Here is a 13,391-nt window from a genome sequence, read left to right as displayed (position 1 = left end):
CAGGCAGTCCTTAATGTCTGCGTTAGCGTCAGTTGACCTCACCTCTTTCTAATCTGAAGAATTAATTCCTTGCTACTTGGGTTGAGGACCTAAACAGACGGACTTTTTCGTATCCATCTCTCCTGATGGGAAACTTCATAAACTATTTCAGAAAAGCAGGCCTGAGTAGATGAAAGTTCAAAACATTAGTTGCCAGTATGTTTGTTCTTGGTACATGTATGTATTCATGCATCTCTGTGATAACATGGGGCTTTTAAAGAGAAAGTCAGTGGAATCTTTGAGGAATACTTTAGGCATATCTGTATGGCTTCAAGAATTTATGTTTGGATATAAGAACTCACGGTGCTTTTGTCTTCCTAGCTCAAGTTAAACAATAATTTTTGAAATGACAACGTCAGGGTTATATACTACAATCCTTTCTTCAAATAACCCAGTTTATATTCTTTTTACTTTGTTGTTTTCTTTTTAATTTTCATGACTGGCCTCTCCAATTACTTCTACTACTATATTTACTTATTTTCCCAGATGGCATTTTGCATTTGCCTGGTGGGCATTTCCAATTACTGTACCAGAACAGTTGTTTTCTCCTATGACCACCTGTGTTCCTCATCTCTGTCATCAGAGTAAACATACAACCAATCCCACACCTTTGATGTTCCTTCCATTCTATTCCCCTTGGTCCCCACTCACTCACAGCTCCTAGAAGTTTCTTCTTAGGACTCCTTATACCATGGAGTAAGTTTCTGATGAATATGAAAAAACTGCAATTATCCTCTCTCCTCCCACAAACCCACTTCTTCAGTAAAATGTCTCTGCCCACAGAGCTGATCACCAGTTTACCACTTCAACCATTGTGGTGTAACTAGATCTATGGGTCATGATTCCTAGTGGGTTAGATGGTGGCCCCCCCCAAGAGCTCTATCCACGTCAAATCCCTGGAACTTGTGAGTATTGACTTATTTGGAAAAGGAGTTTTTGCAGATTTAAGGATCTTGTGATGAGACCATCCCGGATTGCCTGGGTGGGCCCTAAATCCAATGGCAAGTGTCCTTAGAAGAGAAAAGAAGAGGAGAAGACACGGAGAAACTCATACATGATTGAAGACTAGCTTTTAATGTACAAACTCTAGGATAAGGCACTGCAAACCTCAGAGGTCCCACCAAAAAAAAAAAAAAAAAGTCATTTTAACCATTTCAAATATATTAACCCCCTGTCCACACCAGTATAAAAATTGGAAGCAAATCAACATGAAAAGCGTTTCCAATATGGAGGTGTGACAGCCTGTCTTGTTGAAATGTAGACTGGGAAATACCAATCAAAGTCTGATTTATTACCTTCTCGTACTCAGTTAATGTCACACTGATAATCTGCTTTGTCGATGACAAGTACGGGTAGCCACTTCTTTGCCCTACCCTCCATGTAGCTTCATTCCGAACAGGAAGAATCTACAAACTGTCTTAAGTGCGCTAAGGGATTTTACTTCTGATAGCTCCTAGTTGCCAAAGGGCAGTTAATAAACTCCTTAGCCAAGCAGGAGGGCCCTTTACAATCTGCTTGCTGTGGATCTCCCAGCCCAAAGTATTACCTGGCAAACATGGAGCTCGGTGAATTTTTTGGGTAAACGAACCGATCTATGATTCATGCTGTATATGGCTGTTCGCTCACACGGGTCTGCCTCTCCCATCAGGCCCGGCTCTGATTCAGATTCCTATCCCCAGCAGCTAGGAAAGAGCTGGGTACACAGGAGGTGCTCAATACATGTTTGCTGAATAAATAATGATTTTTTTCCACCCTCCATGCAAGCCATGACATTTGGTTGAAATAAATGGATGACAGTCGATATATATAATATTATGTATATATAAATAGTATATATATTTAATCTTTTGAAATATTTTTGTTTCTAGATTGGGAAAACACTATCACAAAGTCTCTGTGTAGCCAAAGGGTATCCAAAGGGTATCAGCCACGTACAGAGCTCAGTATGGTAATGAGGAAAGGCATAATTTCCTGTGGCTTGACAATAATGGGACAGGAATAGCTCCAACTGCTTTGAATAGATCATGAACGTAACTTGTCCCTCTCTGTTGAGGCTCAAAGCTCTGGAGTCCTACTAAACAGAAGTGACCCAGCCGTCCGTCAGCCAGGTGCTAGGCTTACAGATATCCTCACGTGGTCGCCATTTTGCTACATTCTCTGAGGATTTCAAAATTTGAATGACTGTTTTTGCCCCTGACAATCTTAGTCAAATTGGAGAAGGAAGGTTGACAGAGGAAAGGTAAGGATTTAGCAATAAGAAATGTTTCTCTGGACAGACGTAAGAAACAAACTATGGTTACCAAAGGAGAAAGCTGGGGGGAAGGGAGGGGATAAATTAGGAGTTTGGGATGAACAGATACACACTACTATATATAAAAGAGATAACCAACAAGGACCTACTGTATAGCACAGGGAACTCTACTCAATGTTTTGTAATAACCTATAAGGGAAAAAAATCTGAAAAAGAATAGATATATATGTATATATAACTGAATCGCTTTGCTGTACACCTGAAACTAACACAACATTGTAAATCAACTATACTTCAATAAAATAAAGTTCGAAAAAAAGAGAAGTGTTTCTCTGGAAATTCAGCATCTAAATGATAAAATCCTAGGAAAAGATAGATTTTAAAATAATACCCAGTCAGTCCATTCCTAAGTCTTGGGCATTCCTCATAAAGGATTGTCAAAAGATAAGAGGCAGGAGTTATTATGCCCAATCTTTCTATGCTGATAAAATTTTTGATTGTGATGCAACGAATCAGCTGGTTTCCATCAAATGTCACTCACCGTTGAGCTTTCGAAGAGATTTGAATGGAATCATTATAGAGACATTTGGAAGAAAGTCCACACCAAAGCAGAGCAGAGATCTTCACACTCATTTGAAAATACAAAGCCCTTAGGTTCGACATTCACCCTAAAAATGGAAAAGAATAACTTCTTAGCATTTTCCACTCAAGTTTAGATGAAAAGGGCATCTTGAGCCAAGGGAAGACATGCAAGGGCAGGGACTACATTTTATTTACGACTCTCTCTGTGGCAAATAAAATACCTGGCATGTACCGGGCAGGCAATAAACACCCGTGGAGTGAACGAATGACCCAGTGCTCTGGCTTATTAATATGTAGTTGACTATAAGCATTGATTCAAAATCAGCACATCAAGGATGGTGGCAAATTAGCATTCAAAGCTATTTAAATACATTTGTAAAAGAATTCTTAAATTTCACAAATGGAGATTCCACATTACCTGTGAATTTCCTTTCATTATATTTAGGTGGGTATTAGCAATAAGTATGGAGAAGAATGTCCCTGTATAGTCTCCTTGATTAAAATATATATATATATTAAATATATATATTTTAAAAATTGTGCTATCGAGCATGATATTCACATACTCAAAAGTATGTTCAAAAACATGTTAAATGAGGTCCCCATCAATTAAGAGGGGAAGAGGGTCTGTTGAAGCCCTAATATTTGTCCACTACTATGCAAGGCATACTATTGGATGTAGAAGAAAAAATACACAAATGTGAACACAGACTGCAGGGACCCTGCCCACAGAAGCCTCAGAAGCTAAGAGCTGGGCTGGTACCAGCACGAGAATATGATTAGAAAGATCAAAAACTATACAAGTATCCAAGAAAAAAATAAGCCAGGTAAATATAGGTCTTAGAAACGTTATCTTCTTCTTAGCTTACTTCATGGCACATCTGTGTCTTAAATTTCTAATTTAGGCCCTTCTCCTTACATGCAAATAAAATATAGTTGAACTTCAAATTGATGTATTTCATTTTCTTAGATTGGTGTGTAAGCCACTCTCAAAGTGTGAAGCGCTTTCGATGCTATGAAACAATGTTTTCAGTTTGCATTATTGAACTAAAAAAAGGCTCAAGATTTCTTTTTTTTTTTGGCCATAATGTTGTTTCCAAAACGTGCTGTTCTTTCTAGTAAGCACAAAATTGGCCCCATTATGTTTAGAAAGAATAGAAAATTCTTTCATTTTGGTGTCTTGAGGTGTTAAGATGCTTCTTTAGGGAAATAAAGAGATCTTCCCGGTGCATTTCAAGGAGATATTATCTAACTCACAGGACTGTGGGAGGGGATGCAATGATTATCAGGGGTGGAAGAGACCCTGCACAGGGGAGAGTTTGTTAAGACTTCGCATGCCTCCCCCCAGCTCCCCCGTATGCACAATCCTCGGAGATACAGCCCCAAAGCTATGCTGTTCTCCTGGAAGAATAAAGTAGCTTGAAAATTCCATCCATCGGAAGACTGAAAAGTGTGGCTGTGATGGTTGAGGAATTTGCGAGATTTAGAAATGAAAAGACTGTCCCAAACAAGCCTCTTTTACTTCCTCTCTTTTTGCTTTATTCTTCCTGCTCAATTCAAAGTTTGCGTAAGTCTCAGCCCAGACCGGACTGTATGACCTTCGGCTTGTACATAAAAGCTCCCTTGGCCTGTTTCCTCCTGGGGGTTTGCAGGGGGAGAGGGTTGAAGATGCGGTGGCTAGGGTCTCCTACAATTGGAAGGATCCCTCATTCTAACGGTGACCCTCAGGTCCCCTTCATGTTTGTGAAAAATTGTCCACTCCAAGGTCCTCAATAGCAGGGGTATAAATTCCCATACTGATTCATAAATACCCCAGCCATCTGGGAAGACCCTCTCTTGGGAAGAAAACAGAACTCTCTTACCCCATCAAAAAAAAAAAAAAAAAAAGCAGCCTCTCCTCCCCACTCCCACCCTGCACCCGTTCTCCATGTGCAGCAGCTAAGTGTACAGTGTGATACTTGCAGAAGCTTGTCAATTTCCCCATCCCACACACCAAGCAGCCAATCCTTACCAGATTTTTCATTTTACTTTTTTTTTCGGGGGGGGGGGGGGGAGCTACGTTTGAGCTTTGTCCTCCCAGGAGAGAAAGGTCTTCTCTCCCATCACTTTATTTCATGATTCACCCTTTTCCCCTTAATGCTCATTTTTATTTAAAAACTGAGGAACACTTGAGTTGTGTGCATTCCTCACAATCTGATTTCATCTCGGCGTTGTTTGAAAAACGCACAGAGCAAACAGCTACGTGGGCTTGGTTTATCTTTGTGCCATGGACATTTTCATTTTGCCCACACCCTTCCTTACAGGCAGGAAGAGAAAATGCAGGGCTGAAGGGCCAGACTCCATCTTGAGAAGGCTCACCGCTCTTCTCGATGGATCCAGCAGGCTGAGGCCTCTCAGGTTTGGCAGTTGCCTGCACACATCCCTTCCCTTGCAATGCAGATAGTCTTCTAGGTGATTGTCTGGTTGATGGTCTAAACCACAGATAAATGGTTTCCTGCGCATTTCTCAAAATAAGTGTCGAGCCAAGGAAATGAAATCAACCGGCTTAATAATCATCAGCAATTTGCCCTCCACCCCCTCTCCTTAAAAATGGGTATTTTTGTAAGTCAGTTGTGTGTGGGGGGGGGGGGGGCAGCGAGTTGTTTAACGTCTTGGACATTTGCATTGTAAATCTTAGCTAGCTTTGCTGAGCTATTAGATCAACTATCACTAAATGCTGTTTCCACTTAATAAAATTAAGTTATTCTTGAAAAATTTGCACCCTTCCTTATATAAGGCAAGAATCCATTAAAGACGTTAAGAAAGACATCCCTTTTACTTTAAAAACTTGGTACCCTTATTTCCCTCTTTCTGCACATTAAACGCCCCCCCAAGCAAGGGCTTGGCTTTTAGCCACCGGTTAAAATAGGAATTTCAAATGATTGAAAAGTTATCAAGGACTCAACAAAGGTAAGGCCTGGAGGTGAGCCAATTAAATCCTATCAGATTTAAACAGCACAAATTCCATCCTTGTCCGGTTGGTGTCCTTTAGGCTGGTGTCCTTTAAATCCAAAGACTTTTTTCATTATCCAAGTTGAGAATTAAGTCATATTCATTAACCATTAAGTGCACTTATAAAAGCAATTTTAAATATTGAATTTGAATTGGAACCAGCCGTTAGACAAAGAGGAAGCACATTACCTTCAATCCTTTTATAAAGCAGCTGTTAAAAATGTCATTTTTTCCTTATCTGACAGGACTGATAATTGTCTAAATAACTCAGGTTTGACACCTGAAACAGTGTGCTGTGAATTACCACCACCTTCACTTTCTTGATCAGATGCAATAAATTCAGTGTCAGCTTAACAAACAAACCCTTCAACAGTTAAGCACTGCAAATATGTTTCTATCAAAGTTTTCGTTCAACGCTAGATACTAGCAATTCAATGAGCCTAAGAAAATGATCTCCTAATTACCTAGTGTAGACAAGGTAATTTCACATACCTGGATGAAACCCATTTCTGTGTCGTTTTACCCAAATGACCAGATGTTTGTCATCTATCGTCCCCAGGGCACCCACCTTTGACCCTTTTGCAAAGGTTTCATCTGAATAAGCCGCTCCTTTCAGAGACCATACCGTCACACCAGCCAGGTTTTAAAACTTTTTATTTGCATATTAAAAAAATTGTGCATTCCAATAATTAAAATCATTTGAACAACAACAACAACAAAAAAAATGGCACTCTGATTAAACTGCATTTTACAGCCCGCAGGACACCTTGGACCAGCTTGCTCTTTACTCTAGATTTCCCTGTCGTCCCACCCAGCCTCCTTCCTTCTTCACCAACATGCAAGTTCTTTTCCTTCCCTGCCAGCCAGACAGGCGGGTGGGAGGCAGGCGCGGCCTTCGTGGTCAGTAGTTCTCCATTCTTTGATGTGAAAAGGGACAGCACAGTCATTTAAACTTGATCCAACCTCTTTGCATCTTACAAAGTTAAACAGCTAAAAGAAGTAAAATAAGAAGGCAATGCTCGTGGAATGTACAGTGCGAACTGGCGGCGCGCGCCTCATTACGACTCGCCTGCTTGCTTCTCCTGTTCAATCGCTGCGACCGGAAAAGAAAAAGACAAAAGGAAAAAAGATGGAGGGGACTGGAGATGCGAATTCAGTATAGCCGAGCCTAGGATTTCAGTACTTTCGTTTAAAGACATCTCTCCTCCCTCCTCAGACAAATTTCTACAAGCACAAATAGGCATTCCATCATGAAATATTTATGTGAAATACAACATTCGAACAGAGAAAAGGATAAAGGTATTTGCATATTGATACGGGATGTTAAACATTCAACTGTTAAATTATTAAAGCCCTGTGTTTCTTGGCCGCAAGGCAATTTTCAATTAACCTTTCCATGCCGCGTGAATCAAAGAAACTGTCAGCTCCTCCCCCGCTCTCCCTGCACCCACCCAATTCTTCTCCCAGCCCCTCCCATCCTCTCCCACCCACCCCGCCACTCCCGCTCGGCCTTTTCTAAAGAAGGGGGCTGGGAGGGAGGCTTACTTTCTTGTGAAGGCAGTGGATTTTTCTCTCTCGTTTCTGTTTTCTTCAGTTTCGACTTATCGAATTTCTCAATCTCAGCCATATCGGGTTTGTCAGACATGGCTGCAGAAGAAGCTGCAGGTGCAAAGCCAAGAGGGACATTGAGGGCGGGCCACCTACCCTCGTCTCGCCCGACTCAGAAATGCGCCTCTGCCCTGCCGTCTCCTGCCGGAAAACCCACTTTGCCCCCTTCCGCTTTCATTCAGGGCTAAAGATCATCCTCTTTCTACAGGAGAAAAAGAGAGCCCCTCTCCCCGCCTTTAGTATTTCAAAACGCGGGGGGGTCAAATTGGGAAGATCGCCCACACTAGGAAGCCGAATCTTTCGGAACAGTGAAATTAACCACTGTGGGTTCGTTACTTGCAGCGTTTCAACATTAGAGAAAAGTGAAACCATTTCAAGTTTAAGGGGAAGAAAATCGAGTTAGATTTCTTAAAATGAAGCCACGGCTGCACAAAACGTTTCCGTTTTCTATACGTGGCCTCTTCCCCAAAGATGCGAGCCGTCCTGCTTTCTTCTCTGCTCACAAAGGCAGCAGCTGCTGCCGGGCGCCACCGACCACCGCCCTACCCGCTTCCTTCCTTTTGCTCAACAATGCAGCCAGCCGCACACAAAGCGGCCCCCCACACCCTCTAGATCAACCCTGATCTGCATTTAGGAGCAACTCCGCAGCTCTGCACACATTCCCCTGCAAGAAGGGCGTTTTAAACATTTCATAATATAGCCCAGCCGCCTTAAACCTGAACAGATACAGCCCACGAAGCCATCGGAGGCGAGAGAAAAAATGTGATCGTGAAGCTCCGGGCTTGGGTGGGTGTGAGCTGGAACAAAGGATCTTTCTGTTCCTGATTCATCACCACCTGAGGCGATGCAGAATGCTTTTTTTTTGGAGGGGGGAGAGAAAAGAAAAAAAATGTTCTCTTCGAAGCTGCCATAGCAAAACGCGAAATTTTTAAGTATTTAAAAAACAAACAAACAAAAAAAATCACCGAGTTCCCGACCCCGTTACCCAGCATCTGGAAGGGCCTAGCATCCCCAAGCTCCCCTTTCCCCCAAGCTCAGCCTTTCCCGGGAGGACCGCTCGCGCTCGGCTTCAGGGATGCGGGCGCGGGGCGGGAAGGGGAGCAAAGGGCAGGAGGCAGGGGCCCCGGGGCTCACCGGAGCGAGTTGCGAGCCAGCAAAGTAAGGTCTGCTCAGTGGTCGCCGCCGAGTGCCGGGCGGGGCGCGGCGGGCGCCGCTATATGCGCGCTCCTATGCAAATGAGGTGACGTCACCGCCGGCGCGCTTAACTCCTTCGCGCCGCGTCTCCGGAACGGCGTCCGGGGCCTGCCCGGCGTTGGGGGCCCACCCCCGCGTCCACCCACGCACCTAGCCGCAGCGAGGGCGGAAAAACAAAACGCGCAAAGCGCACCCTGCAACACTTCCTTCATAATGCATCCCCCCAGCCCTTTATGTCTGTTCTGTCATCATGGATTTTTGCAGCAGCCGCGCAAACCTGTTCTTGGGGACCGGAGCGTGATAACTAAGGGCCTGGGGGGTACCTAGGGGGACTGGCATTCCTTTACTGCGAAGCTGCCTTTGTCCGTTGCAGAGATCCCCAAGCCTGGGTGCGGTGTCCCTCGCCCCAGGGCCTCGCCCACTGCAGCGGTGCGATTCCCGTGATTTCAGCTTTCAGGCCAGTGGAAGCCCTACGCCCCACCCCGGCCCTCTTTGTCTCCTCGCTGGCATTCTCCTAGACTTGGGTGGGAAGTAAAGCACCCTTAAGTGACCTAAAAAAAAAAAAAAAGTTTTCTCACTGTAACATGCATATTTTTTTAAACGCTGTAAGTTTGGTTAGCACCCAAATCAAATAACCGGAATATTTGCGGGTTGGCGGTGAATTTATCGGGAGTTTATAGAGTACATCGCCTGCCTCTTAGGAAAATAAGTCAAGTTCAAGGTCTGCTATTGATTTGCTGCCGGACAAGGAGGAAGTTCTTTTACTTTGCTGTTCCTGATTTTCCTAAATTACAAAAGTGATTGCTAAGGAGGCCCGAGTGGAAGGCCAGAGACTGCAATCCCATTATCTCTAAAATCTGAAGATTCAATTTAAAAATCGAACTCCGTATTTTGAAAGGAGTCTTTTTGAGCAGGATTCCATTTTGAAGTGCGTTTCTGAGTTACATCCGGAAATATGGGAGCTCTAGGTAGAGAGGAGCAGTTTTCAAAATGGCACCTGACTCTGTGAATAGTAGGGACCCCTCCCCTCGCGGCTGAAATTAGTCACAAATACTATGGGGGGAGGGGAGCTGCACATGGCCTGTGAAGGGAAAAAGAGCCAGGTTGTGCGAGTTTTCAGATAAAGCTGTACGCACAAAACTCCTTCCCCCTCCCTGCGTCCTCAGAAAATGTTTCCAGAGACCCCTTGCTAATCTTGTTTATGGCCGAGGCTTTTGTCTCACTGGGGATTAGAGTCAATTGTTATATAGACCCATGAAAGCCACTGCAGGAGCACCTCCGACTTCCCCATTTCTGCGTCCACTAGACTTCCTTGTTCCTGGGGAGGGAGGGGGACACGGTGGGCAGGGGCAGGTGACCGTCTGGTTCCCCAGTTCACGCTCTGCTGGGCGGCTGTCATTCTGCTCCCGAATGAGGGCACTGGACTTTTTCATGCAGGCACAGTATGTCATCTCTCTGGTGACATGTCCCCCTGACCCTCCCCTAGTCGACTGGCCCGAGAGTCCACTTCATCGTGGCAACTCAGGAAGGAGCGTGCAGGGTGGATTTTTTGGCCCTTTTCAGCCGGCAGGTGCTTCGTGCTGACACCATGTCTGTCGGGTTCTGGGAGTCCATTTCCCCTCACCCAGCTGCTGTCAAAAAATCACTCCTTTCCTCCCCGAGTCTCCGGATGACAAAGGTACGACACTAAGGCTCCCTGCTTCTCCCCAAGGCCTTCTCCTCAGGCCTTGCAGAGCAATGTCTCCGAAGGCAGTGGAGGAGTAGAAATTTGTAAACCCTGGAGCATTTTTCTAGTTAGGTAACAAGCAGCCTTCCTTCTGCCTGTCTCTTTAGAAATGGATAGAGAGGAAGGGAAAGAGAAGGAGGCAACTCCCTGAAAGGAAGAGTGGCTGCCATGTTAGGCTTGACTTGCTGACATTCCGGGGGTTCTAGGAAGAATGGAACGGGCAGCGGGAGGCAGATGGAAGCAAATGCGAACTCAAGGAATATTCCTGAGAGTTGTGTGACCCTGGCCTGTGAATTAATTTTTCTGTGTATTTTCTCATCTGTGAAATGGGATCATTCAGTACTTAACCTTCCAGGATTGCTGGGAGGCTGAAATGCTTCGGTGTGTGACAGTGTTGTTATTGTTTTGCTTTGTATTATTATTATTATTATTTAGGATGGAGGGTTGAGAAAAAAATCCTCAGTGTTTGGAATTAATTGCACATTTTAGATGTCTTTATATTAGTTCTTTCTCTTTTAAAGTAGCAGTTTACTGAGATTTTCATGAGATCTTTTGCTAATTTTTCAGCCAATAAAATTTCAGTCTGGCATTGTAATAGGGGCTTTATGTTTGTTTTCGCCTTTCGTGCCCAGGGCCTTTCCATGAGGAGAGGTTTACAGATGCGGAAACTGAGGCTTAGAGATCCAGCGTTGTGATAACTCGGCCAGTAGCCACTCTGTATTATTGACGCTGAGAAAATTCTTCACCCCTGGGGCCCCGGGTCTGCGCCTGAGACTCACCAGGAAGAGCGGGAGGCAGGCTGCCTTGTGTCTCACAATGCCTGGTACATAGTAGTTGCTCAGTTAGCAGTGAAGGATGGCATGGAACTGACTGGCTTCGGTGAGGAAGGTCCTTGCACCTGGCTCAGCCCCACTCTGCACCTGTGACTCTAGCCACCTTGCTTTCTTCTCTTCAGTCCTTCCAGTATTGATGCTTCAGACGTCAGGGATAATTCCTGCCTCCTGGAAGCTACCGTCTATAATGCTTTAGCATGTGCTGGGTCACCAGTAGAGGTGGGAGTTCTCAATCCGAAGAAAAGACAGAGGCTTGGAGGGACAAAAGAACGGCAGCGTGTGCCCCAGGGCTCAGGACTCTCCAGCGAAAGCTGACTAGACAGCCCACCTGAGCCAGGCCCTGCCTTCCTCTCCTCGGGAGGCCACGGACCCCGTGAAAACCGTGCCAAGAGAGCCTGCGCTGGAAGGTGGCCATGTCGAAGCCCGTGCCCAGTGGAACCAGGAAGCGGTGTCAGGGCACACTGTGTTTTATGTTGCTTTCCAGGGCGGGCCGGGGACAGATTTGTAGCTATTTCCAAAGCTGGGGAAACAGCCCTTGAAATCCGAGTTCAGGAAAATTCATCCTATTATTTTTAACCTATTACATTTTACGCAGAGCACTGACCAGAGAAGGGGAGGGGGAACGGGGACTAAGCAAGGCTCCCGACTCTTTGCTTTCTCAGGCCCAGGTCCCTTTGTCCACTTTTCAGGGCCTCCTGCCATCTGCCCCCACCTGCCTCAAGCCACTTTCCCCTGGGACCCCACAAGCTCCATCTGTTCATCTAAATCTCCTTAAAGACCCAGCCCGAGTCCCCCCTTGATGACAGGGAGGTGATATTTAGTGGCCTAGCTGTATGTCAGACCCTCTGTTAAAGCCCTTTGTGTACAACATCTGATTCAGTTCTCACCCTGTGCAGTGGCTACTAATACGCCCATTTTACTGCTGAAGAAACTGAGGCTCAGAGAATTGAAGCAACTTGCTCGACATCTAACTACCAAGCCTACGTGCTCTCACGGAGGCCCGTCTCTACCAGGATTCCCAGCTCGGGGGGCTCCACGTTGTACTCCACGCAGTGGAACATAAGGCTCCCTCAGCTAGGGGGCTGAAAAGGAGGGGGCAGTACCAGGAGAGCAGGGAGGGTCAAAGAACACTCTCGAGAATGTCGGACCCTGGGCTGCTAACTTTCCTGTGCACTTTGTTGATCTGATGGAATCTTAGAGCCAAGGGGAACTTTACAGGGGATCTCATTCAACCCGGTTCCCTTCTGTGGCTTGAATTCACCTCTACAACATCCCCTCAAGTGGTTACTCAGCCTCCTCACAGCAATGGCAACAATAAGAAGGCAGAGAACCTTTGAGTACATGCAGGGGGCGAGGAGTAGCTTCGTTTCCCCCCCCCCCCCCCCGGGGCTTGCATCCAATGAGAGAAACTGACATGAAATAATGAGGAGAGGCAGGCAGGGGCCAGATGGTGTAATAACAATAATAGCACCAAGAACCACCACAACAAAAGCAACAGCAGCAGCAATCATGACCATAATAATAGCAAACATTTTCTGAGGGCTTACCATAAAGGGGGGAGCTTTCCATGTGTCATCTCCCCAAATCCTTGCACGCATCTCTGACAGAGGCACCCTAAGGTCCCCCATTTTGCAGATGAGGGAGTCTTGGAGAATCAGGTAACTTACCCCAAACCACATAGTGAAAGCCTGAGGCAGTGTCTGAACCCAGACTGGCCGGCCTAGAAGCTGCCTCATTTAAACACTACACTTTTCTAGAATCCTACCCTAAGGCCTTTAGACTTTTGTTCTGTAGGCCACATCAGGGTAAAGTTATATTCCATCTCAAGAAACCATCCAAAGTTTCCATCATTAAAACTTTTAAGCGTAGATATCATAGTAATAGATCGTATCAGTTAAAAATTTGCCATGGGCTTTCCTGGTGGCGCAGTGGTTGAGAATCTGCCTGCCAATGCAGGGGACACGGGTTCGAGCCCTGGTCTGGGAAGATCCCACATGCCGCGGAGCAACTGGGCCCGTGAGCCACAACTACTGAGCCTGCGTGTCTGGAGCCTGTGCTCCGCAACAAGAGAGGCCGCGACAGTGAGAGGCCCGCGCACCGCGATGAAGAGTGGCCCCCGCTCGCCGCAACTAGAGGAAGCCCTCGCACAGAAACGAAGACCCAACAC

The 13,391-nt window shown here is 45.6% G+C and overlaps 1 protein-coding gene and 1 long non-coding RNA gene across 4 annotated transcripts in view; both read right to left on the bottom strand.

The window, feature by feature from the left end:
- Positions 1-2,945, bottom strand: part of LOC132357746 (uncharacterized) — a 67,754-nt gene extending 64,809 nt beyond the window's left edge. For all 3 annotated transcript variants that reach the window (XR_009500295.1, XR_009500298.1, XR_009500297.1), the window contains exon 1: positions 2,832-2,945. This is a non-coding gene — a long non-coding RNA (uncharacterized LOC132357746). The remainder of the gene's footprint in view (positions 1-2,831) is intronic.
- A 3,555-nt stretch (positions 2,946-6,500) lies between these two features.
- TMSB4X (thymosin beta 4 X-linked) lies at positions 6,501-7,522 on the bottom strand. Its single transcript, XM_059910032.1, has 2 exons — positions 7,409-7,522; positions 6,501-6,956 (listed from the first exon to the last, which is right to left on the bottom strand). Exons 1-2 carry the CDS (start codon positions 7,506-7,508, stop codon positions 6,922-6,924), a joined length of 135 nt encoding a protein of 44 aa, XP_059766015.1. The 5' UTR covers positions 7,509-7,522; the 3' UTR covers positions 6,501-6,921.
- Positions 7,523-13,391: the final 5,869 nt, after the last annotated feature.

The sequence above is a fragment of the Balaenoptera ricei genome, chromosome X (genome assembly GCF_028023285.1).
Source record: "Balaenoptera ricei isolate mBalRic1 chromosome X, mBalRic1.hap2, whole genome shotgun sequence".
In the NCBI taxonomy this organism is placed as follows: Eukaryota; Metazoa; Chordata; class Mammalia; order Artiodactyla; family Balaenopteridae; genus Balaenoptera; species Balaenoptera ricei.
Note: the sequence above shows the minus strand (reverse complement) of the source record. Positions and strands in the feature narration are given on the sequence as shown.

What these genes read in the sequence shown, in the direction of transcription:
- TMSB4X (XM_059910032.1), bottom strand. Translation starts at nt 7,508, where the DNA reads ATGTCTGACAAACCCGATATGGCTGAGATTGAGAAATTCGATAAGTCG. An exon ending in TCCACTGCCTTCACAAGAAA is followed by an intron (nt 6,957 to 7,408) that starts GTAAGCCTCCCT and finishes TTCCGGTCGCAG; the next exon opens with CGATTGAACAGGAGAAGCAA.